General features: G+C 45.9%; 1 protein-coding gene across 1 annotated transcript in view; it reads right to left on the bottom strand.

Annotated features, from left to right (window-relative positions):
- LOC148442714 (janus kinase and microtubule-interacting protein 1-like) overlaps positions 1-23,231 on the bottom strand; it is a 144,780-nt gene that overhangs the window by 76,165 nt on the left and 45,384 nt on the right. Inside the window, exons 2-3 of the mRNA XM_088463576.1 lie at positions 13,180-13,463; positions 10,535-11,029 (exon numbers count right to left, since the gene is read on the bottom strand). Of these exons, the coding sequence (XP_088319702.1) occupies positions 10,535-11,029; positions 13,180-13,308 (624 nt within the window). The 5' untranslated portion in view covers positions 13,309-13,463. The remainder of the gene's footprint in view (positions 1-10,534; positions 11,030-13,179; positions 13,464-23,231) is intronic.

Below are 23,231 nucleotides of genomic sequence, written 5' to 3'. Positions count from 1 at the left end.
AAAGGGACTTTCTCCGGAAATTACACTATGGGGCCTATTTATCAAGTAATATTTGCCGGATATTCCCAGAAGAGCCCTACACTCAGTCCTTCTTAGCTACAACTGGCAGACCCCTACACTTGGTCCTTCCTAAATACAAGTCAGACCCCTACATGCAGTCCTTCGTAGATACAACATGCAGACCTCTACACACTCTATCCTTCCTAGCTCCAACAGTCAGACCCCTACACTCAGCCTTTCCAAACTCCAACAGTCAGACCCCTACACTCGGCCCTTCCATGCTACAACTGTCGGACCCCTACACTCGGCCCTTCCTAGCTACAACAGTCAGACCCCTACACTCGGCCCTTCCAAGCTACAACAGTAGGACCCCTACACTCGGCCCTTTCTAGCTACAACAGTGAGACCCTTACACTCAGCCCTTTCTAGCTACAACAGTCAGACCCCTACACTCGGCCCTTCCTAGCTACAACAGTCGGACCCCTACACTCGGCCCTTTCTAGCTACAACAGTCAGACCCCTACACTCGGCCCTTCCTAGCTACAATTGTCAGACCCCTACATGTGTCCTTCCTAGATACAACAAGCTGACCTCTACACACTATCCTACCTACTGTAGATACAGCAGGCAGACCCCTATATGCTGTCCACCGTAGATACCTCCCACTCCCGCCTCCAAGATTTTGCCTGCGCTGCTCCCCACCTTTGGAACTCCCTCCCTCTCCCCATCAGACTCTGCACCTCTCTACAATCTTTCAAACGAGCTCTTAAGACCCACTACTTCATTAAAGCCTTCCACCTCTCATTCTAACTCGCAGCTACATCTTCCTTCCTCCCCGCCTACCCCATCTGTGTCACTCCTGTTTTTCTGCCCCCCCCCTTAAAGAATGTAAGCTCTTTTTCGAGCAGGGCCCTCTACCCTCTTGTGCTTCTAAATCATGAAAGAGAAAGAGAAAGAGACTCTATGTGGGGGCACACTATAGGTATTGGAGATATAAAAATTAACTTTTAATGAATAAATATTTAAAATTATTATAGCAATTGACAAACGAACAAATAATACATATATAATTCTCAATCAGGGAAAGTATTATCCCTGCTGTGGGTAATGGATAGCCAGGCAGAGTATTGTTTATATTGATATAGATATTTATATGCGCCTTTTGGCCACAATACAATATTTAGCCGGATAACTCACAATCTTGAACTATTATAGTAAATAACAAACAAACAAATAATACATATAAATTTCAATCAGGGGAGATGTTGTCTCCGCTGTGAGTGTGTGAGTATTTATATGTGCCTTTAGCCCCAAATACCTCACAGTTTTAAGATTATTGCAGCAATTGACAAACAAACAAATAATACATGAATAACTCTCAATCAAGGGAGATATGATCTCCACTATGGGTAATAGATAGCCAGGCGAGATAATGTTACATTGATATTAATATTTATATGTGCCTTTAGCCACAATACGATATTTTACCAATAAACTCACAGTCTAGGCATATTGCTCCACCTTACATGCTCATATCTGTAATAGGAAGCAGTAATGATTGATAGAAAAATTGGGCAAAATATATGTGTACAAATATGGATGCCTGCATGCATTTAAGAAGTTAATATATGAGAAAAATTGTATCATCAGAATAGATCATATACTGTGTATTTAATACTCTCATAGGGTTAATAAAATACCTCACATGGATAGACTTCAAAAAACTAGCCAAGACAAACCATATGAAAAAGCACATGAAACACCCTACAGGTCCTCATAGATATTGTGTCACATTAGAAATACAGAGCAATCGGCTTCTTATCCCTCTCGATGTATGGAGTATACTACAAATGCAAATGAGAGGGGAGGTCCAGCACAATGTATATAAATATGTATGGACTGAACTGGCAGGTTGGGTGGCCGTCTGCCCTGATGCGCTAGGCAGTGCAGGGGGTATACGCCACTTACCTGTCCAGTATGCGGTCCTGGTGTAGTCAGCGGTGCTGTCCGTGTCGCTAGTGCATGCCGCTGTGCGTAGTTGGAAGACCGGAGTCACGTGTGCGCATCACGTGACCCGGAGTGTCAGTCTGACGCGCGTTTCACCGTTACGAGGCTTGCTCACAGTCCCAACCCTATAGCATTAGCAATAGGTCAGCCTTCTTGTACCCGCTGCCGACCAATTACATTGTCCCATTCATGAGTGATAGACTCAATGGCCTGTTAGTAACGTGCATCTATCTGAATACTCATTAGTGGATCAGCCTGTGATGGACACATGTTTTGGCCAATCTTGTCTTGTGCTTCTCCCTACTGTAATTTAATTGATCTCTTACTCCCCACTAGGGCAACTAACACTCGGCTGTTTATGTGGGCGTAAAGGTCGCTAATATAGCAATGTTTATTATACATGTCCATGTCCTGCTTTGCATTGTATTGTAAGGCGCTGGTTACTTATTTGTTCATGTACTTTGTAAGGCGCTGCGGAACACTTGTGGCACCATATAAATAAATGTTAATAATAATAATAATAATAATACAGGTAGACTCTTACACCCAGTCCTTCCTAGCTACAAATTTTAGACCCATACATGCTGTCCTTTCTAGATACAAGGATAAAAAGAAGTGTAAGGCTCTGGTCAGTAATACGGTATTACATAAAAAAAGAGATGAATCACATACAGTATAAAAAGAAAATGATATATATATATATATATATATACACACACACATACACACTAAAAAACAAAGAAAAAAATCTAAAAAGCAAATATATTGCACCAAATATATATTATATGATTGTATGGTTCTATGTAAACTATTCATCCAATATGCACAATAAAATACTAAAATATGGTGATCATACAATACAGTTGTCAGCAAGACCACAAGATAACCAGAGCTTAAATTTAGCAGCAATATACTAGTCTACATAGTAGAAAATTATGGCATACAGTTAGAACACTTATAACATCAAAATTCCCAGACAAAAATACGTTTAGAAAAAAAAAATATTTAAACACATATTTTGGTTCTGTCCCATGATCCTCTCTCTGTGGTCAGAGGTATTCCAGTTAATTACCCAGGTTACAGGAGTAGTTCTGCCACAATTGCCCGAAATTGCTCTACTACATCACTTTCCCCCCTCAATACAAAAAGAAAACAAATATGTTATTGGACACATTTTTATTGCTACAAGAGCGGCTTTGGCTCAATTTTGGAAGAGATCTGATCCTCCCCTTCTTTCGGCAATTGATCCAGAGACGTTTCGAAATGGAAACCTTTGGGTTTAAATATTCTAATTTAACCTCATCTCCCTTGATACAATGGCGTCCTTGGTCGGATTTCTATGATACTCATGTGTTAAGACAGACTACTACCAATATTGTTGGTCTTTCAACATAATACATACATACATGTACTATTTTTATTCTGTATCTTTTATATACATATATGTTTTTATTTTATTTTGTTATTTTTTTGTATTGTTTATTTTTTGTATTGTTTATGTACTATACAATGTCTATCTCTGTAAAGACATATATATGACCTGTATTGAAAATTTTTACTCAATAAAAATGACTTGAGTTAAAAAGAAAAAAAGTATTTAGTATCCTTTTGTTGAGAAAATGTGTATATTGTTTCAATATATTTGTGACAAAGTGTCCTTGTGCTTAAAATGTTTCAAGCAGGCACAATTAGTAACCTGGAATGATAATCTGCGTTTAGATAACTTACAACACGAGCGATCCAAACAGATAGATTAGTATTTCAAGCTTGGAAATAGCAGGGCTGTGGATTTATTGGGCATAGGTGGTAGGGAGAGTTAGAGTCAAACAGCAGGCATGCATAGTACATTTTTGTCCCAATAACTCAATCCCTGGTAGTATCCCTTGTATTTAAAATATCTTAGCCCAGAGACCACATACTTTACCCGGTCTCGATGATCTTTAGCCGGCAGTAATATTACGGATTGCAGTGATTAGATTTAGCCAGGGAACCACTCCGCCCGGCACCAACCCATGTATATTCAAACCTCTCCGCACGGCAGGGGGCGCTGTTTGGGCCTGTTAATTTTCCTGGTTATCATCATTCTTACTTGTAGCTTCCTCTTCTTTTATCCCCAGCATCTCCTGGCCTCCCCTATCTTTTCTGGCCCTTCCCCATTAGGCCATGGCCCATTTTCAGGTGCATTATCTTATGTCCCTATTTGAAAATAAGGGGGGGAGGGGGGGGGGGGCAATGCTCTTTCTGGCACAGGTCACCAAAAAGTCTAGTTACGGCTCTGGTATAAGACATCACACAGGATTGAGGTACCCAGAGAACTATACAATTGCAAAACCAATGCATGTGAAACTCCACATAGTCATACTCACCAATAGGACCATCAAAATATTGTATGAATTACAATTTTAGAGATATAGTTATTAAGATACTGTTTAAAAAAAATTTAAAGGTAAATAAAATAATGGACGGTATATAAGAAAAAATAGAGAGAAAAGAAAATACATAATTACAACTGTTTAATGTTTTTCCATAAGTGATAATGATGAGAAAAAACTATTTTGCCCACCTATTATATACTTGGTGCAAATTAAAGTAATATTCTAGTTAGCAATAGCATACAAATGTTATAAACAAATACATTTTTCATGTTTGCTATGGATGAATTAATGCTAATGGATATAATTATTATAATTGAGTCCAGTTACTGTAAGAGGAATGAATGGGATATTGTGCTATATTTAATAAGCATGTGGTTTGATAAAACAATCTCTTGCAGAGTACTGACTGTAGGAGCAAGTTACCTGTATGAGCCATTGTAATGAAATTATCCTATTTATATCCAAGTATAATTCTTGATAATTACTTGCTTTCATGTCTGAGACATCTGTTTGCTTAGTAAAGCCAAAGAAGTTTACGATTCATAATGACAACTTGCCAGGTCTGGTCGTAGAGGAAGTTGTAGAGGACTGTCTATGGAGAGACTTTGAAGGTCGGAGTACCAATGGCGTCTGGGCCAAGCCAGAGCTACCGACATGACTGTTCCCCCTTCCTGTTTGAACTTCCGAAGAACTCTATGAAGAAGGGATATTGGATGGAAGAGGTACGCCAAATGGAAGGTCCACTTCACAGATAATGCGTCCACGAAGGCCGCGTTGGGGTCCCTTGTCCTGGCTCCATACACTGGAAGTTTGTGGTTGAGTCTTGAGGCCATGAGATACTCATCTGGTAGACTCCATTTGTCCACCAGAAGCTGAAAGACTTCTGGATGTAGAGACCACTCTCCTGCATGCATGTCGTGATGGCTTATGAAATCCACTTCCCAACTGAGAATTTCTGGGATGTGGAGATGGCTGCGAGAAGACCATGTGAGAATGCGGGACACTTCTGCCATTGCTGCTCGACTTTGAGTGCTTCTCTGGTGATTTAGGTAGGCCACTGCCGTGGCATTATCGGACTGTACTTGTACTGGCCTGCTCTGAAGAATATCCTGAGCCATAGTGAGAGCTCTGTAGATGGCTCGGAGTTCTAGGACGTCGATTGATAAGACCGCCTCGGCCTGAGTCCAGCGGCCCTGGAAAAAGTGCTGGCCGGTCACCACGCCTCACCCTCGGAGGTTTGCATCCGTGGTTAGGAGTTCCCAGTCCGGGATCCAAAAGGGGCGGTCCTTGTTCAAGTGGGACGTCTGTAGCCACCAGGCCAGCGATAGGTGAACCTCTGGGGAGAGACTCATCTTCTATGATCTGAGCAGATGGGGCAGCCCATTCCACCTGGAGAGGATCAGGTCTTGTAGGGGTCTGGCGTGAAACTGAGTGACTCCACCATGTCGAAGGTAGACACTATGAACCCCAGGGTCTGCATTGCAGAGTGAATAGACACTCTGCGACTGTGTAGTAGTGTGCGTACTAGTTGCTGCAATACAGAGATTTTGTCTGGTGTAAGGAAGATTCTCTGAACCTGAGAGTCTAGGAGGTCTCCCATTCTTTGAGAAGGTTTCAAGGAAGATTTTTTCCAGTTGATCAGTCAACCGCGCGTTTGTAGAAAAGCAATGGTTATCGGTAGATGGCGATGAAGGACTTCTGGAGAGCTGGCCAACAGCAATAGGTCATCTAAATATGGGAGCAGTCTGATCCCTTGACGACAAAGATAGGCCGCCATAACTGCCATGATCTTGGTAGAGACCCGAGGAGCCGTTGAAAGGCCAAAAGGGAAGAGCTTGAAATTGGTAATGTTGCTGTAGTATAGCAAACCGGAAATATTGTTGATGAGAAGGTGCTACATGTACTGTAGGTAAGCGTTCTGAATGTTCAGAGACACCATAAAGTCCCAAGGCTCCATAGCCAGAATAATAGAGCAGAAGGTTTCCATATGAAACCTGGGCACCCTGATAAACTTAAGAGACTTGAGGTTGAGAATAGGCGATGAGACCCGTTGGGTTACTGAACTAAGAAAAGGGTAGAATAACAGCCCTTCCCTCGCTGTGAGGAGGGGACAGAAATAATTACTCCTGAGAGCAGTAAGGACAGAATGGCCTTTTGGATCAGCAGGGCCTTGCTTGGGTCCGGTGGAGGGCCTGTGCAAAAGAACTGCTATCGCATCAGGAAGTATAGGGCATATCCGTGAGAGACCATTTCTCTTACCCAGGCGTCTGTTGTGGTCTGACACCAGAACTGGGTGAATTGAAGAAGTCGGCCTCCCACCCTGGGAGAGGCCTGCCCAGTCAGTCTGAGAGTTTGTCCTCAGATTTGGTAGGTGGACGCCTTGTGGCCCAGGTCTGCTTGGGCCTAGACTTGGAAGCCTTAGTTGATGTCTGATGCCTTGAAAAGGACTGGCTTTTAGCTTTTCCTTGAGGACGAAAGGACGACGTCCGAGGCTTTCCATTATATGAAGAAGGCAAGAACACTGTCTTGGAGGCTGCTAAGGTGGCCACAATTTTGTCCAATTCTGGACCAAAGAGGATATCTCCTGAATAAAGCAGAGACTCCAAAGCCTTTTTAGAATCCGTATCTGCCTTCCATGAGCAGAGCCAAACAATACGGCGGGCTACTATAGAAGTGGCAGATGCCCTAGTGGCTAGGAGAGCCGTATCCATAGCTGCTTCACCCATACAGGAGGCTCATCTCTAATGTGAGATATGTAGGACAGATGTTCCCTCCAAGCATCAGTGGGAAATTACTCTTCTAGGACCTCTGCCCAACTCTCAATGGCCTTAAGACACCCAGGCCGAAGCCCTAGCAGGATGAGTTATAGCTCCTGTAAGATAGTATATAGACTTTAGACAAGCTTCCATCCTTCTATCCGTAGTCTCCTTCAAGAAGGTTGCAGTAAGGATAGGTAAGGTAGCGATCTTAACTAGGCGTATCACGTGGGAATCCACTGCTGGGGGAACTTCCCATTTAGTGCAATCAGTAGCGGGAAGAGGATAAAAGGAGCTTAAACAATTAGGCAGCTGAAAGCTTTTACTGGGTATATTCCATACCTCACTCATATGATCCGATAGCTGATCAGAGTGAGGAAATTTTGGTAAAATTACTTTTTGTCGTTTAAAGCTGTTTTGCCTTAGGAGCAGGTTCTGTCTCTTCTATTTGAATAATAGATTTACAGCTCTTACAAGTGCAGGTATATTTCATTTAGAGGGGGGGTTCCTCATCTACCGAAGGGGAGTCAGAGTGAGAGAGGTCTGCATATTTTGCCTCCCCAGATGATAAATCAGAATCTGATAGCTGGGTGGACTGGGAGGATAACTCAGCACGCTTGGTAGATTTACTAGATGATGGTCTCTCTTTTTGCAGCATTTGCTGAATGGATGTAGAGGTATCCACCAGACTCTGCAATGAGGTAGAAAGTACGTCTACCCATATGGGAGGCAAAGGAGTTGCAGGAGTACCTGCTGTGGCCATCCTAAAGGAAAAAGCCACCACAGGGACAGTTAGATGGTCCGCAAATTTTTGCCAGCACATGTGAAAAGGAAGCCCAGGGTGGGTCCTGAGGAGAGGACATCAGGGATGATGGGCCCGGGGCAGTATAACAAGATGTACAAAGACCATCCTGAATGAGGTCCTCTGAAGCTAAGCCTGCTGAGCAGGACTTACAAGACACCGGAGTGGGAGGAGCGGGCTGCTTGTTATTCTTGCCTCTGCCTGACATGGCTGCAAGTATAATGAAACACACAATCTGACACAGTGAAGCGAGCAACCCAGATGTATGTGTAATACGGCACAGTGTAGTGCGCAACAGCGATATGTAGTATTTGATAGCCCTCACAAATATAGGGAGATGTGAGGTACAATACATACCTTAGTATGCCAGGGTTATATTGGAAGAAAGGGAAAGCTATAAACTGTAAGTCATATGAAAAGGAAAACAGAAAGCAGCGCTAGGATAAGTCACATACAATATAACTGCAGCGGTCACTAAAATCATATACACAGACCGCAGTGGCTGGTAGACTATAGCAATGTATAACCTGGCCCAGGGAGACTGGACCCGGCGTTCCGGGAGACCTGAATGCAGAAAATGGCTGCCGTGAGTCTCAGAGGGGGCGGAGGGTGAGGAAGGAGCAGATCAGGAGGTAGAAAAGCCGCAGTGGAATGGCTCCCTGAGCTGGGGGATGGGCCTCAGGGAGAGCGCCTTGAACCCTATGCTGACTTCAACCACTGGATCCCCTGGCCTTACAAAATTCCCTAAGCCAGTGCTATTAATGCCCTGGTGGTCTAGTAGAGTCCTGGACGAACTGGTGTTAACGTCTGGCTGCCCCCTGAGCCCCGCAGAGAGTACTTAACCGAGGGCTGGTGTCACGGCGCCGTGGAGGGGTGATGGAACAGCAGTGCAGACGTTCCATGGACTGTCTCGCGCTGCTGCTCATTAGTAGATAAATGAAAAATAAATAAAATCATAAAAGTAAGCTTGGACTGATTAATAGCAGCCCCACTGTTAAAATGGTGAACCAGCTCCTGCCGGATACCAACGAGTTGCCCTCAGGCTGTGGGCGGGGTATAGGGGGAAGGACCGGAGCATCCAGGGATTGAAAAGTTTTGCTGCTGGTGTCCGGTCCTCCAGGTCCCACCTACACCACATTGTCTCCCTGTGGAGTCCTATGGACCCTGAAGAAGAAAAAAATATATTGTCCAGTCTCCACAGATTATCACAGGCAATGTACAGTAGGTAACTTGCCTAATACGCCATCACCAATGGTGACCAGCGCTAGGTCTCTCTCGTCCACCCAAACAGTCTTCTAATCAGCCCTCCCAGAGCACCAGACTAGTAAATAGCACTGGGAGTAATGTAGAGGTTGTAGTAGCTGTCTCTCAGTCCTGCTCAGAGCTACCCTCATGTAATTAGAATCCAGACCCATGCTAGGAAAAACTCTGTCTCTTCCCCTCCATCCTGCTACAGGTCATGAGAGCTAGGAGTCCTGAAGAGCGGGAGGAAGGTGCTGCAATTGGCAACAGAAGTTGCCCAGAAAATAACCACAATACGCTGTGTGCGGTACTTGCTTACCCACAACTTTCTATTTCAAAGCTTAATGAGAACTAATGGACAGGTCTCCTTTAAGAAAAGTTGTCCCTATGTAGCCTATCTGTACAGTGTGGACCACTTCTTGGGATCCCACTTTTATCGCAAGATATATTTACAACACCAGCACGGCTGGAAGAGGAAAGAGCAATCAGCACTAGCAGACTCAATCCATCAGAAGCGTATTATTCTGTAATCCAGTTCTTGACCCAACGGACAGTGGCATTTGCTCCATTTGGATTCACCAAACATGTACTGAGCTACAATCTGCCACCTAGTGGTCAATGACAACATATACTGTGCACCTCTCATTTCCCAACTATCGGCCTGATTCAGACCAGCTCGCAAGCGCTATGCGCTCGCGAGTGGGTTGATGTTAGGCCACTGCGCATGCCGGAGCCGGCTCCGACGTGCGCATGCGCGAGACCCGGCTAGCGACGGGTGCTCTGTCGCTCCGGGTATTGCACCAAAATTTTGATCGACAGCTCGCACCGTTTTGGAGGCGTGCCCTGGGGGTGGCTTCACAAACGGAGGCGTTCCCATGCGAACGCCTGCCATTTGTGGGCGGCCCCATTGACATCACCAGTGATGTCAGTGGGAGAGCTTCCGGCTCTATTAGAGCCAGAAGCTCTCTGGGGCTTGCGGCCACGAGACCCTACCACAATGGTCTCGTCGCAAGCCCGATGGTCGCGATGGTCTTGACCATCGTGACCATCATCCTGGCCGCTCGCAATAGCTGTGGGTGGTAACCCACAGCTATGCGAGCGGCCTGGAGGCCTCTCCAAAAAAAACAAACAAACGCCCTGATTCAGAGCGAGCGCTCTTCCAGAGCGTCCGGCTCTGAATCAGGGCCTATAAGCGAAGCACTGGAAATTAAGCGGTATGGGATTAGATTATCCCCAACTAGCAGAGGCTGTCCAATGTGTGTTTTCAAACGTGTACAGAGATATATACCACCATTTTTTCCCTATTATAAATATAATTTGTGTACAGATATAAATGGCAGCCGTGGACTCACCAGCCTGCGGATATCTCGTTCACTCTCCCGCTTTATCCGAGAGATCTCGTCCTGATGAGTTTGATAAGCTGTCCGCAAATCTGCGGCTTTCATTTTATCCGCCTGCATGACGTTGTTCAGGGCTTCCTCCATCTGTTTTTTGCCAGCTTTTAATTCCAGTATCTCCTGGTGTAGTTTAATGCGTTCGCTATCAAATGACCTCCTGGCCTCCTCTTTAGCCTCGTTCAGTAAAGCAGTTTTCACTTTGTCCGCCGCCCCATCCCGTAAGACGTTGAGTGTCGACTGTAAACGCTGAATTTCAGAGTCTTTAATTTTCACCACGCGGGCGACATCTAGTTCATGTTGGCGTATCATCACCTCCCGGACAGACTGAAGCTCCTTCATCTTCTCCTCGTGCAACTTTGCCTTCAGTTCGGAAACGTGTACGGTATGCCTGTGCTGCTCCTGTTCTCTCTCCTGCTTGACGTCTTGTATCTTTTCTCGCAGTTTTCCCACCTAAAAGATTAAAACAAAAATACACATAACTGCCAAGAACATACAATGTGAGGCTGAAGAACATCGCAAAATAAAATGCTGATTAATCTCAACATGTTCATACACTTCGGGTGGGATGTACTAAAGGCGAAAATGCAGTAAAATCCCCAAAAATTCAGTTTTCGGGGGTTTTACCACATTCCCCAAATGTATGGGAAACGCCACCTGAAGGTGGCATTACCCAAAAGAAGCCTATGGACTTCTTACCGGGAAGCTTACCCTGAGATCCCGGTAATTACCCCCGCGGCCTTCTGTTCGTGCGCAGAACAACGCCAGAGAGACTTCTGGGTGTTAAACACGGAAATCCCTCTGTCCGGGGCCATCGCTAAGGACAGCTCTTATCGGAACAGCTGTCCGTTGAGATATTCTTGGTACATACCGCGGTGATGAACCGCGGTATGTACCCGAAGATAGGTGGGATGTACCGCATCGCGGGAAGCGATGCTTCGCACATCCCGCCCTTCATCTTTGCACATCGGATACCATTACCAAGTGCAGTCTGTATTCTATAGATATTCGGCGGAATGTACTAATTGGCAAAAATGCAGTAAAACGGCCAAAAAAGCAGTTTTCGGGGGTTTTACCGCATTTCTCAGATGTCCTCCGCAGCTTTGTCCCGTCTTTAGATGGTGTTACCCAACAGAAGTGTATATGAGCTTCTTATCGGGGCGCCTCCAGAGAGGGATCCAATCGGATCCCTCCCAGCTTCCCCCGCGGAGTGCGTCTTTCTGTACAGGCGGATTCCAGAGGGACTTCTGCAAGTTAAACCCAGAAGCCCCTCTATCTGGGGCTATCGCAAAGGACAGCTCTTATCGGGAGAGCAGTCCTTTGCCATTTAAAATGTATTTCTAAGTACATACCGGGGTAAATTTACGCCAGTATGTACCCGATAAAAGGCAGGATGTACCACATAGCGAATACCATGCTTAGTACATCCTGCCCTATATGAGGAGATGGGAGGGGGGGGGGGATTAAGACATACTACAGATCCCATCACTTGTAATTGAGACATTATGCTACGGGTCCTGAATAGATGCGCTAATATCCCTTTAAGGAGAGTTGTTCTCAAAGACCAATTCTGTATTCAAAAATTCATGCATACATCAATAGGAGAGAGATGCCGATGGCTGTTAGCTGTCTGCGTCCTCATTTCTGTCATTTACTAGAGGAAGGGAGAAGCCAGACATTTATTTTGTGCTATTCCCAAATAACCCAAAGGCAGATCTGCGTGTCTCAGAAAGCCTAGAGTTTCTCTTTATTTCCACAAATATATTCCAGATACAGATTTGGGGATATAAATGTATTAGTGCCTTTATCCCTCTTACTCTGATAAATCACCAGCAGGAAAAATAACCCACTCGTACATCTCTATTAGTACAGTTGTGTCCTCAAACACTATTTGCTGCAGTCTCTCCAAACAGCCCCTTTCTGGACGCGCCATGTCCCATGCGACTCTGCTAGCGCAGAGCTTCTTTTTTGCTGTAATGTGACTAGGACACACCCGCAGACTTTGCTAATTAATTTGAAATGTGTCACATATATGTGCGAGTCTCTGAATCAAAGTGCTACAATGTAGCGGCCGCAGCTTTTTGCATTCCAAGTCCCGTTGTGCTTCATATACATAGTCAGGTGCACACAGATATACAAGTGTCACATGTCCAATTAATCAGCACAGTCTGCGTCCTAGTTGAATCGCATTGTAACTTAGACGCATTTTGGCAAAAAAAAAAAAAAGACGCCTGACACTAGCAGAGTAGCACGGGAACAGCGGCTCACTCATGCCAGGCAAGCGTGGTATATGGAGGACAGATGTAGGAGGACACATCTGTATAAATTCAGGTTCACACATATATTCAAGTGTCACAAATCAAATAAGTCAGCAAAGTGTCCTGGTGCGACTTAGAAGGCATTTTCGGGTGAGAAAGACACTTAGCGCTAGCAGAGTTGCACGGGAACTGGCATGAGTGTACATGGCGTATTGAGGCTGGATTTATAAGGACGCATCTGTACGCCAAATGTATAGACAACAGGTATGTTGCTGTTATATCTATACACGTTTCTATGAAATTCATCTCCACGTCACAGCATGGCCTGAGCTCGATGTACGATACCTTATTCTTCTCCTGCTGATATTCTATTTGGATGTGAGTGAGTTTTGTCCGCAGTTCCTCGTTGGCAGTCTGGAACGCCTCCATCTCCACTTCACACTTATCTCCTTTGGCTTTATTTTTCTTTGACATGTTTCTTTCAAATCGTTTCTACTCCACATATATCCAATTATTTCTATTCCAACTGTTTTCTCTTTGGCATTGGGAAAAAGGCGACAGATCAACTATTTTTTAATTCACGAATCCTGCCCGTCATACTCCTAGCCATCCTCCTTTCCTCTGTTCACCTGCAGGGGAAGACAAGAATAGATTTCATTTCCTAAATCATTGCGATTGAACCCAAAATACGGCTTTTACTGCACAATAACCTAAACCCACAAGAAGACAGCCCCCACCAGCGCAGTCTACCATCCTGCATCAGGATTTGGAAGTGTCTGTAACGTAGATCGTTTTCTACACTTTTATCGGGACGGAGCATAAAATAACCTAATTAATAAGATGTAAGAGATAGGAAGCGGTTTCCATGTCTGTCTCTGCACTTTTGCATGGATTTCTAAGGACTTTCCGGCTGAACGCGCCCAAGGGTGCTTTACTGAAGCAGGGATGGGGAAAGTTGAACAGATTTTAAAATACATCCAGACTTCTAATCCCTCACTGAAAAAAAGAGAACAATTTACTAAATGAAATAGGGTGAAGAAATATCTAGACAAGTGGTAGTCTTTCAGAATTGTGTGCGTAACTTATGAGCTGGAACAGTGTCGGACTGGGCATGGAGGGCAGTGGGAGGGGCCCATGCTTAAGGGATGTGGCCAACCTCCACAGGTACTGCTGCATTGATTCTGGTTGCAGGGTGCCATTCTAGGCACCCAGCTAGCCAGATGAGGCTAGCAGAAAAACGCTCAGTGGGCCAGTCCAAATGGTTCCGGGGGCCTAATAGGCCCCCGGACCTGAGGTTCCCCATCCCTGCATTAGAGAGTGCATGGTCTGGGTCCCTTTACACATATATATAGTAAATAATGATGGTGCAGGCATGATAATGCAGCATATTGATAACTACAATGCATTGTAGTGAATACACCATAATCCTGAGCAGTATAATGTAACATATGCACAGTCTGGAACCAGACGCCTAGAGGAGGGGGCGGGCCCTCAGGCAGTGGGGCCCACCGGGAAATTCCCCTGTTCTCCTGTGGGCCAATCCGACCTTGAATCAAATTGCTTAATAAGCAGTATAAAAGATATGTAATTCACCTCCCGATTACCTTCTCTCACCTGCAATCAGTATAATAAGCTCCATGGTGCAGTCACTGTGCAGATTTCTACAGGCCGGGGTATAAGGCCACAATATATGGTACGTAAGTCCACTGTATGACCCCTGCACTAAGGGCCTGATTCAGACCCACTCGCGAGCGGCTGTCCGCTCGCAAGTGGGTCGATGGTCTGCACTGAGCATGCGCACGACGGAGGGAGCTCCGTCGTGCGCATGCGCCAGACACGACGAGCGAAGGACTTTCCTTCGCTCGTTGTGTCCGATCAAAGGGGGCGTGCTGTCAATGTTGATTGACAGCACGCCCCCTTTGGTGGGCGTGCCGGGGGCGTGCCTCCCTGACGGGGGCGTTCCCACGGGAACGCCTCCCGTCAGAAGCCGGCCCACTGACATCACTAGTGATGTCAGTGGGAGTGATTTTGGCGCTGATAGAGCCAAAATCACTCCGGAGCTTGCGGTTGAAAACCTCAACCGCAGGCTCCAGCTCGCAATTTCGATGGTCGCGATGGTCACGACCATCGCGGCCATCAAAATGCACGCTCGTATAGCCTGTGGGTGGTGACCCACAGCTATACGAGCGTCCAGGAGGACGCTCCATGAAAATGGAGCCCGGCCCTCATGCAGAGCGTGCGCTCTGCTCAGAGCGTACGGCTCTGAATGAGGGCCTAAGAGCCCACGTTACATTTTAAGGACCCTCCTCTTTACCCAGCTAAAATTATTCTGGACTGTAAATTTCCTCTGCTAGGTCACTATAGCATTCTTATTGTTAAACATTCACGGAAAAACACAAAAACAAAAACTTGTACTTTGCTTTATGATGCGCTATGTAATAAAATCTACGCAGCAACGTGGCCCAAAGTCGTATAAAAAGGGATAGGGAATTTCCATATTCTTTATAAGAATAAAAAGATCAAAGGCAACAAGAGGGACCTTGATGGGGAAAGAATCTGTACCTAAAATATGTAATACCATAATGCCATTTTTTCAATTTTAAATACATTTTTACAATGGCTGTCAAATATATACATACATACAACCCGTTTCCTGACCAGATTTGTCCCCAAGAAATGTCATCCTAAGGGATACAGGCCCTGATTCAGAGCCGGTCACTCTGAATCAGGGCCGTCCCTCTGAATTTAAGAGCGGCCTCCCGGCCGCTCGCATAGCTGTGAGTAACCACCCACAGCTATAGCGAGCGGCCAGGAAGATGGTCGCGATGGTCAAGACCATCGCGACCATCGGGCTTGCGACGAGACCCTTGCGGTAGGGTCTCATTGCCGCAAGCCCTGGAGTGTTTTTGGCTCTATCAGAGCCGAGAGCACTCCCACTGACATCACTTGTGATGTCAGTGGGGCCGGCCCCAGACGGTAGGCGTTCCCATGGGAACACCTCCGTCTCAGCAGCCACGCCCCCAGCACGCCCACCAAAGGGGGCGTGCTGTCACTCACCATCGACAGCACGCCCCCTTTGGTGCGAGACCCATAACGACGGCTTGGCCGTCGTTATTCGGGTCTCGCGCATGCACACGACGGAGCCGCCTCCATCGTGCGCATGCGCACTTGGCCAACATCGACCTGCTTGCGAGCGCTCAGCGGGTCTGAATTAGTCCCACAGTGTTTCCTACAGCAGGTGACCCCCGGGGGTAAGGGGGTGTGTTTGCAGGTAAGAAGGCCGTGGGCATGGTCACGCCTCCTCGGTTTAGCCACGCCCCTGCATCATCCAGGCCCATCGTATGTATAATATATGAGTGTGCTATACAAAGAACTGTTACTTGGAAATATTAACAACAGGTGGAACATTATCTCTTACAATACAGGAGTTACAAACTTGAAAGTGAATGGTGACATCTACAGTGAGGAAAACAATCCACAACATAATATTACCACCTAGATGTATCACATTATTCAGAGTCATTGAAGCAGGTACGTTTCACACAACAGGGATTTTAAACACAAGTAAGCCATTATAAAAGAGAAAGTACAAGGACGGGTTAATCCACTGCTGTGTAATTTACTTACATACCTTAAAATGAAATTAACTGTATTTTCCGGAAATAATACAATCTCTAGAAAAGATATGGCAGCAGAATGAGGGAGATGTATCAAAGCTGGGAGGGAGATAAAGTACCAATCAGCTTTTACAAGCTGTGTTTGAAAAATGACAGTTACGGGCCGACTGGTTGGTACATTCTCTCCAATCTTTGATAATTCTCCCCCCAATAGTTCAGCACCTTAAAGAACATTAAACATCCAATATTATAGATATTTAAATTCCTGCAGGAGAAAAGTACGGATATTTAGGCTAGAGAGGTGGGACATCCACCCATTCCTGGCCATTATCTGCATCCGCTTGTTTAAGGATAGATGACGTTGATGGTACACACAGCCTGTCAGGCAGAACAGGCAGATTACTGAGGCATTCTGCACAATAATGCGCCTTAGTTGATTGCTGAAAGGAAGATGTGTACATAGAACATGTTCAAACTGCAAAACACAGTGTTGGCGAACAGCTTTTCCATTCCAGCTTTCCAGTAACAGCATTTGCAAACAACGCAAACAATACACCAGTTTATAAATCAATAATCTTTTACTAGGAACAGGAGGCACTTGGAAAGGAAAGAAGAAAGTGTGCTAAACCACAGGCTTCCGTCTGGACGCAGGAAAAAAACGGTGGGTGACACCAATGTAGGTATGTATGAATTAAACTAAACAAAATTCTCAACAATGGACCAGAATTACCGTTTCACAAAAGGGAAGTGACAGCAGCTTGTTCTGGTTACCAACTGCATTTTGATTTTTTTTGCTGTCTGTCTAGGTAAGGAGAGAGCATAAAAAGCACTGAAAACAAACACTAAAGAGACTATGGGGTCTATTTACTAAGCAGTGGTAGGAGACAGAGTGAAAAGTGATAAGGTGCCAGCCAATCAGCTCCCAACTGTCATATTTCAAACACAGCCTGTGAGATGACAGTTGGGAGCTGATTGGCTGGCACCTTATCACTTTTCACTCTGTCTCCTAACACTGCTTAATAAATAGACCCCTATATGTTATGCAAATACATGCGTCGATAAATGATAATAGGCGCATTTTGGAGCATCAGGAATCCCTCTCCGGTAATTACAGATCGCACATATACAGCCCACTGTCTGCGTAATGATCAGTTGCTTAACCGGGCTTCAACCCTGAAGTACAGTGATCGCATTCGCCTATGCATGAAAATATTGATAAAATCGCCTTGATGCACAACTTGTTATTGCCGTGATTTGCATAGATAATGAGTTAATTATCAGGGCTAAAATGCGATCCTACACAAATAGGCCACTACATATTAAGCATTGGACATAATGTGATGGATTAGAACAGGTCTGTTATCTTATAGCTTTATGGAAGAAAAAATAAAGTCACAAAACACATGATTTTTTCACACATTCATCCAGGACTAGTCAGCGGTGGACCTAAATTTTTCCTGCTAGGGAAATAATATATAAAAATAAAAGACCCACCCACCATGCCTGCAATGAAGGATGTGTACAAATATATGGATAACCAAAGGTCAAGCTGTTGCATAAAATATGCAACAGTTGGCAATAAAACCTACATGGGAGAACACAGTGCTCAGTCCCTATACTGCAGCATACTGGCCGATTCATCTCTGCCATTGCAACCAATGAAGGACTTACGCTGAATACAAAGCAGATACACACAAACGATAAATCATGCTTACCTAGCAGCTAAATCTGCCACAGCCGCAAAACGCTACACAGAATCTTTCACAGAAGCTCTTTCTCCGAGATGAATGAAAAAGGTCGTACATGGCCACATCCATAACATTTTTTTAAAAAGTGCCAGCAGCAGTTTAAAAAAAATAAAAGTAAATTTGAATGGACATTTTTTTATAAAGTTTTGGGGAAAAAAAACACCCAAACAAAAAACAACAATCCGTTGGATAAGTGGCTGTTGATAGCCATTTATTCTTACTCGGGACTTCACCAAAGGTCGCTTAGACGTTCCCCATGTGCTCGCTTGTAGTAAATGCATGAATGCAGTGGACAGTGCTCAGAATAACGCGACAATGCCGCTATTCCCAGGGATGTGAGTCACATCGCAAGGGTGTATGTGGTCAGTGCAAACAATGGTTTCCATTTCCAGTGTCATTACATGCATCGTCAGCCTTTGAATAAAACACACACACATTGGAGAAGTGAGCGCAGGAGCTAGTATACTATCAAATCCACACAGGCAACAAGCTGGGCTTCCTGCACCAGGAGCTGGAAATGCTCTGCATTAAGGTGAAGGACAATAGGAAGGAGTGTATCAACCTCCACTGAGTTATCCCAGAGACGTTGCAACAGCCTGATCTACTTCCTCTTCCACAATGTGGCCCCTGACATATCGGTTGCCCAACTACTACTAGATCACATCTACTCTGAAGCCCAGGGCACATGACACCAATAGAGGAGTGGTTCTACTTCGTGGCCAAAGATCGATATTCTAGTGGCCGGTAGAGGCATAATCGTAGTATCCTTTGGGTAGGCACCATGCCAATCACAGCCGTGAGCTCAAGCATATCCTTAATGCTTCCGAGGCCACAGAGTCAAACACAGGTGAAGTTTTCTCCTTTGGGTCTGCATCTTCAACTTACCATACGAGAGACTAAAGAGAGTGAAGTGCCCCCCCCCCCATAGACATCGGCCTGGGCTGTGAAGATCAAGAACATGCTGCCAGATGCCAAATGCTGCAAAACTAGAAGCAATCAAAGCTTCCACATGGATCAATGAGACGTCCGTTTTTGCGAACACTTCAGGCAACCTCCCAGTCACCGCCCAGGAACACCCAATTGGTTTCCACCGCCGGCTCAAATGAGAGCGATCCCATATTAAATAGCGGTCTCTGCGTACCGTATGCTCTCGGGGTCTTCAAGACTTGTGCCCATGTGCAGTAGCAAACAATCGTTCAACTGCGCAAACATAGTCACTGCATCTACCTCCACCTGAATCTGGTCCTTTATCCCTGTTATTTCTCTTTTCTCAGGCTGTTCCCTATGATGCTTCCTATCTGGTGCTGTCACTTTAGACCTCATGGGGCCACAGGCAAAATACCGGTTTTGGGGCCCCCCTCTCTCAAACAATCCATAGATATAGTTTCATTCCTAATTCATGCCGCTGTACAGCACCCTGAAGAAAAGGTCCACCACGGTCTTGAAACTATCGGCTATGTATTTACAATACACTTGATTTTTGCTAGATTTTGCTAAGCTTTTCCAAGTTTGGCCACGTTGATTGCCCCCTCTATTGACCCACTGCCCTCTCACAGCAATCACTCACTCAGCACACTGACCTTCATCCCAGCTCACTCATTGCCCCCATAGCACACCTAGCCCCCCATAGAACACACACTGACCCAGTTACTGCCCATCTTACAGCACCACATACTGCTCCCTTCATTCTCAGCACAGCACCCCTTTCCCTTAACAGCACAGACCCTTCTCCACTCTTAGCACAAACCTCCCTCCACTCTCAGCACAGGCCCCCCTTCCCTTACAGCACAGAACCCCTCTCTCCTCACAGAACAGACCCCCTTTCCCTTCACAGCACAAACCCCCTCACAGCACAGAACCCCTCTCCCCCTACAAAACAGACCCCCTTTCCCTTCACAGCACAGATCCACTTTCCCCTCTCAGCACAGACTCCTCCTTCCCATCTAAGCACAGAACCCCCCTCCCCACAGATCCCCCCTCCACTTACAGCACAGACCCCTTTAGCAGAGACCCCCCTCCCCTCTCAGCACAGACCCCTTTCCCCTCACAGCATAGAACTGTTCTCCTCATAGCACAGACCCATTCTCCCCTCAAAGCACAGACCCCCTTTCCCCTCACAGCACAGACCTCTCTCTCCCCTCTCAGCACAGATACCCCCTCCTCTCAGAGCAGACCCCCTACTCTCAGCACAGACTCCCCTCCCCACAGATCCCACCTCCGCTGAGAGCACAAACCCATCTGCCCTCACAGTACAAACCTTTCAGCCCTCACAGCATAGACCCCTTTGCCAAAAAAAACTATCCCCTCACAGCACAGACCCCCCCTCCTTTCTCAGCAGAGATGCCCCTCTCCTCACAGCACAGACCCAATTCCCATCCCCTCACAGCACCTTTCTCCCCTCCCCCGCCAAACTTACCTGCCGGAGAGGTTTGTATTTGCACCGCTCCGCGGTGCATATCCTGCCTAAGGATAGAGCCAGCCTGGCCTGCAACTCTGCCTCCTCCACCCACCACCCTTTCCCCTCCTCCTCCCCTGTGCTGCTGCTTACAGACTGCCTGTGTGTGCATCCTATCCCCGGCTGCTGCCAGCAGGTTCTACTCCAGGGCCAGATATCAGGGGAGCCCAGCCACAGGCCTCTTGGGACCCGCTGGGCCCTAGGCGGCCGCCTAGGTTGCCTAGCGGTAAAACTGGCCCTGCTTTCGAGACTTGTGTGGGGGGGGAATGTATCAAGCCTTGGATAGAGATAAAGTGGAGAGAAATAAAGCACCAACCAATCAGCTTCTGTCATCTTGAGGCTGTGCTTGAAAAATTACAGAAGCATCCCGACTGGGTCACAATTCCGACAGATTGAAGTATATTACCCATCTCCTACCCACGGCCTACACCTAACTCTCCCCCCCCCCCCCCGTAGCCTAACTCTAGCCATCCCCCCTGCATCCTAACCTTAACCCCCCCCCCCTAGTGCCTAACCCTATCCCTCCCCCTAGCCCCAATACTTACTGTTGGGATGCAAGTGTCTGCTTTCCAGCATCGGCATTCCGAAGGAGCCTAAACACTTGGTGATGTGCTCACGATCCGACATCGTGTACGATTTCCCTTGAACTCTCCCCCGGCATCTCCCCAGCAGTCGTGGGCATGATTTGGTGTAAAAAGTGTCGAATGTGACAAACGATCTCTCGTGCATCCTTAACTTTTTCCAGTGCATCGTATCATAGATTGGCAAATCTGCCCTACAGCATGGCAGATCTGAAGATGCGATGTACGACCTGTGGGTACGCACATCAGCATCGTGAGTGGACACTCACGATTTGGGCATATTTTACACGATTTGTCGTCATGATGCGTCGGAATCGGGCAAATCACGTAAAATATCGCCAAGTGTGTAGGCACCATGAGCAACATTCCAACAGCCGGGATAATAACTACATCCCGGTAAAAGAAAGTTATTACCACTGAGACGACTTAAGTGTTGATTATGTTTTTAATTCTTTAACATTCTGAGTTTGAGATATGCTATATTTTAAATGTTAGATCTAATAACCCAACCGCTAATTTTGATTGACATTAGCATGTATTTTAGCATACTTTTCATAGAAGCATAACAAGCCCCCATGGTCATCCATGTTCCTGCTCCACCAGGTAACTGACCCTTTAATAGTGTAACAACGTATAATCTGAGTGCACAGTCTGGAACCTGACATTAAAAGGAGGAGCTGGGGTCCACCAGGAATTTTCAGGGGGAGAAAATATATTAAAAATGATTTATTATTTAAAAAGGAAAAAAAATGTTTTTTTAATCTTGGGGAGAATTCAATTGTTGGTGCCCAACAAACAAAATTCAATGGTTTTGCAGATGGCCGCAAGTGTCGCAGGTGCCCATTACTTATCCTGCATGTCGCGCCCAAATGTGCCAGGATTAGCTGCGTAAAGCTAAACCCGTGCAAGCTACTAGGCGACACAGTTTGGTCGCCCAAAAGCCTGACTTTGGGCAAATTTCAGCTCGACACTTCAGGTGGGTGCGAGCACAACTAATGGGCGCCCGCAGCAATCACGCCCATCAGCAAAACAACAGAATATCACCAGTCGGGGAGCCCATTACTTGCAGGTAACCAAAAACAACTGAAATCCACCTAGGAGAGAGGTAAAGTGCAGCAGTTGCCCATAGTAACCAATCAGCTTCTGTTATTTTACAGGCTGTGCTAGAAAGAGGACTGTTACAAGCTGATTGGTTGCTATGAGCAACTTCTCCACTGTGTCAAATTTTGGAGAGAGATACATCTCCCCCTTTCAGTCCCACTATGCATGCTTGAATCCCACATGCACAGATCCCCTGAGACAGACGTAGTGAAGCGGTAAGCTAACCCTTACAACTACGGGCAAGTATTGCCAAAGCTGCATCAGCATGATTTCAATGATAAATTACAGAAAATAGAAAATCAGCGCCACATCTAAACCCCTAATGTGTCCAGAACCCCTGGAGTTTTCTCTGTACTCCAAAAACATGTCACCGCAGGAACTTTAGAACACTGCTGTGAACAGACACTACTAAAATAATTATACACTGGAACAAGAAGAGAAAAAAAATAAAAATACAGCGTATACAATTGTACAAAGACATTAGAGTTGTATATATAAACTCCTGTAAAATAGCATACATAATGAGAGATGTACTAAAACTGGATACACACTGGGCTATATATTGGCCGTTCAAAGATCGGCCAATGTATTACGAGTGCGACGTCGTTCACAGACATATTGCGTTTGCAGTGCAGCACAGTCGATGGCCGATATATATCTGCTGATATATAAGCACATCTGACTGTGTGCAGGGGTGGTCCGCCAACCGCCCGTACACTTGCTGCAGGGACTGACGTCACAGCTGGGCAAATTCAAATGCCCGCCCAGCTGTTATGTCAGAACGATATGTTGAGCGGGGGTATGCAATCGGGAAGCCGCCACACGTAAGCCCGACAGCCGGCTTCCCGACTGCTTTATCCCGGCGAGGGTTAAATGACAGGCATCTAATTCTAGA

The sequence above is a fragment of the Taudactylus pleione genome, unplaced genomic scaffold (genome assembly GCF_031769625.1).
Source record: "Taudactylus pleione unplaced genomic scaffold, aTauple2 ptg001408l, whole genome shotgun sequence".
NCBI lineage: Eukaryota > Metazoa > Chordata > Amphibia > Anura > Myobatrachidae > Taudactylus > Taudactylus pleione.
The sequence above is the reverse complement of the archived record's forward strand: the minus strand, read 5'-3'. Positions and strand labels throughout refer to the sequence as shown.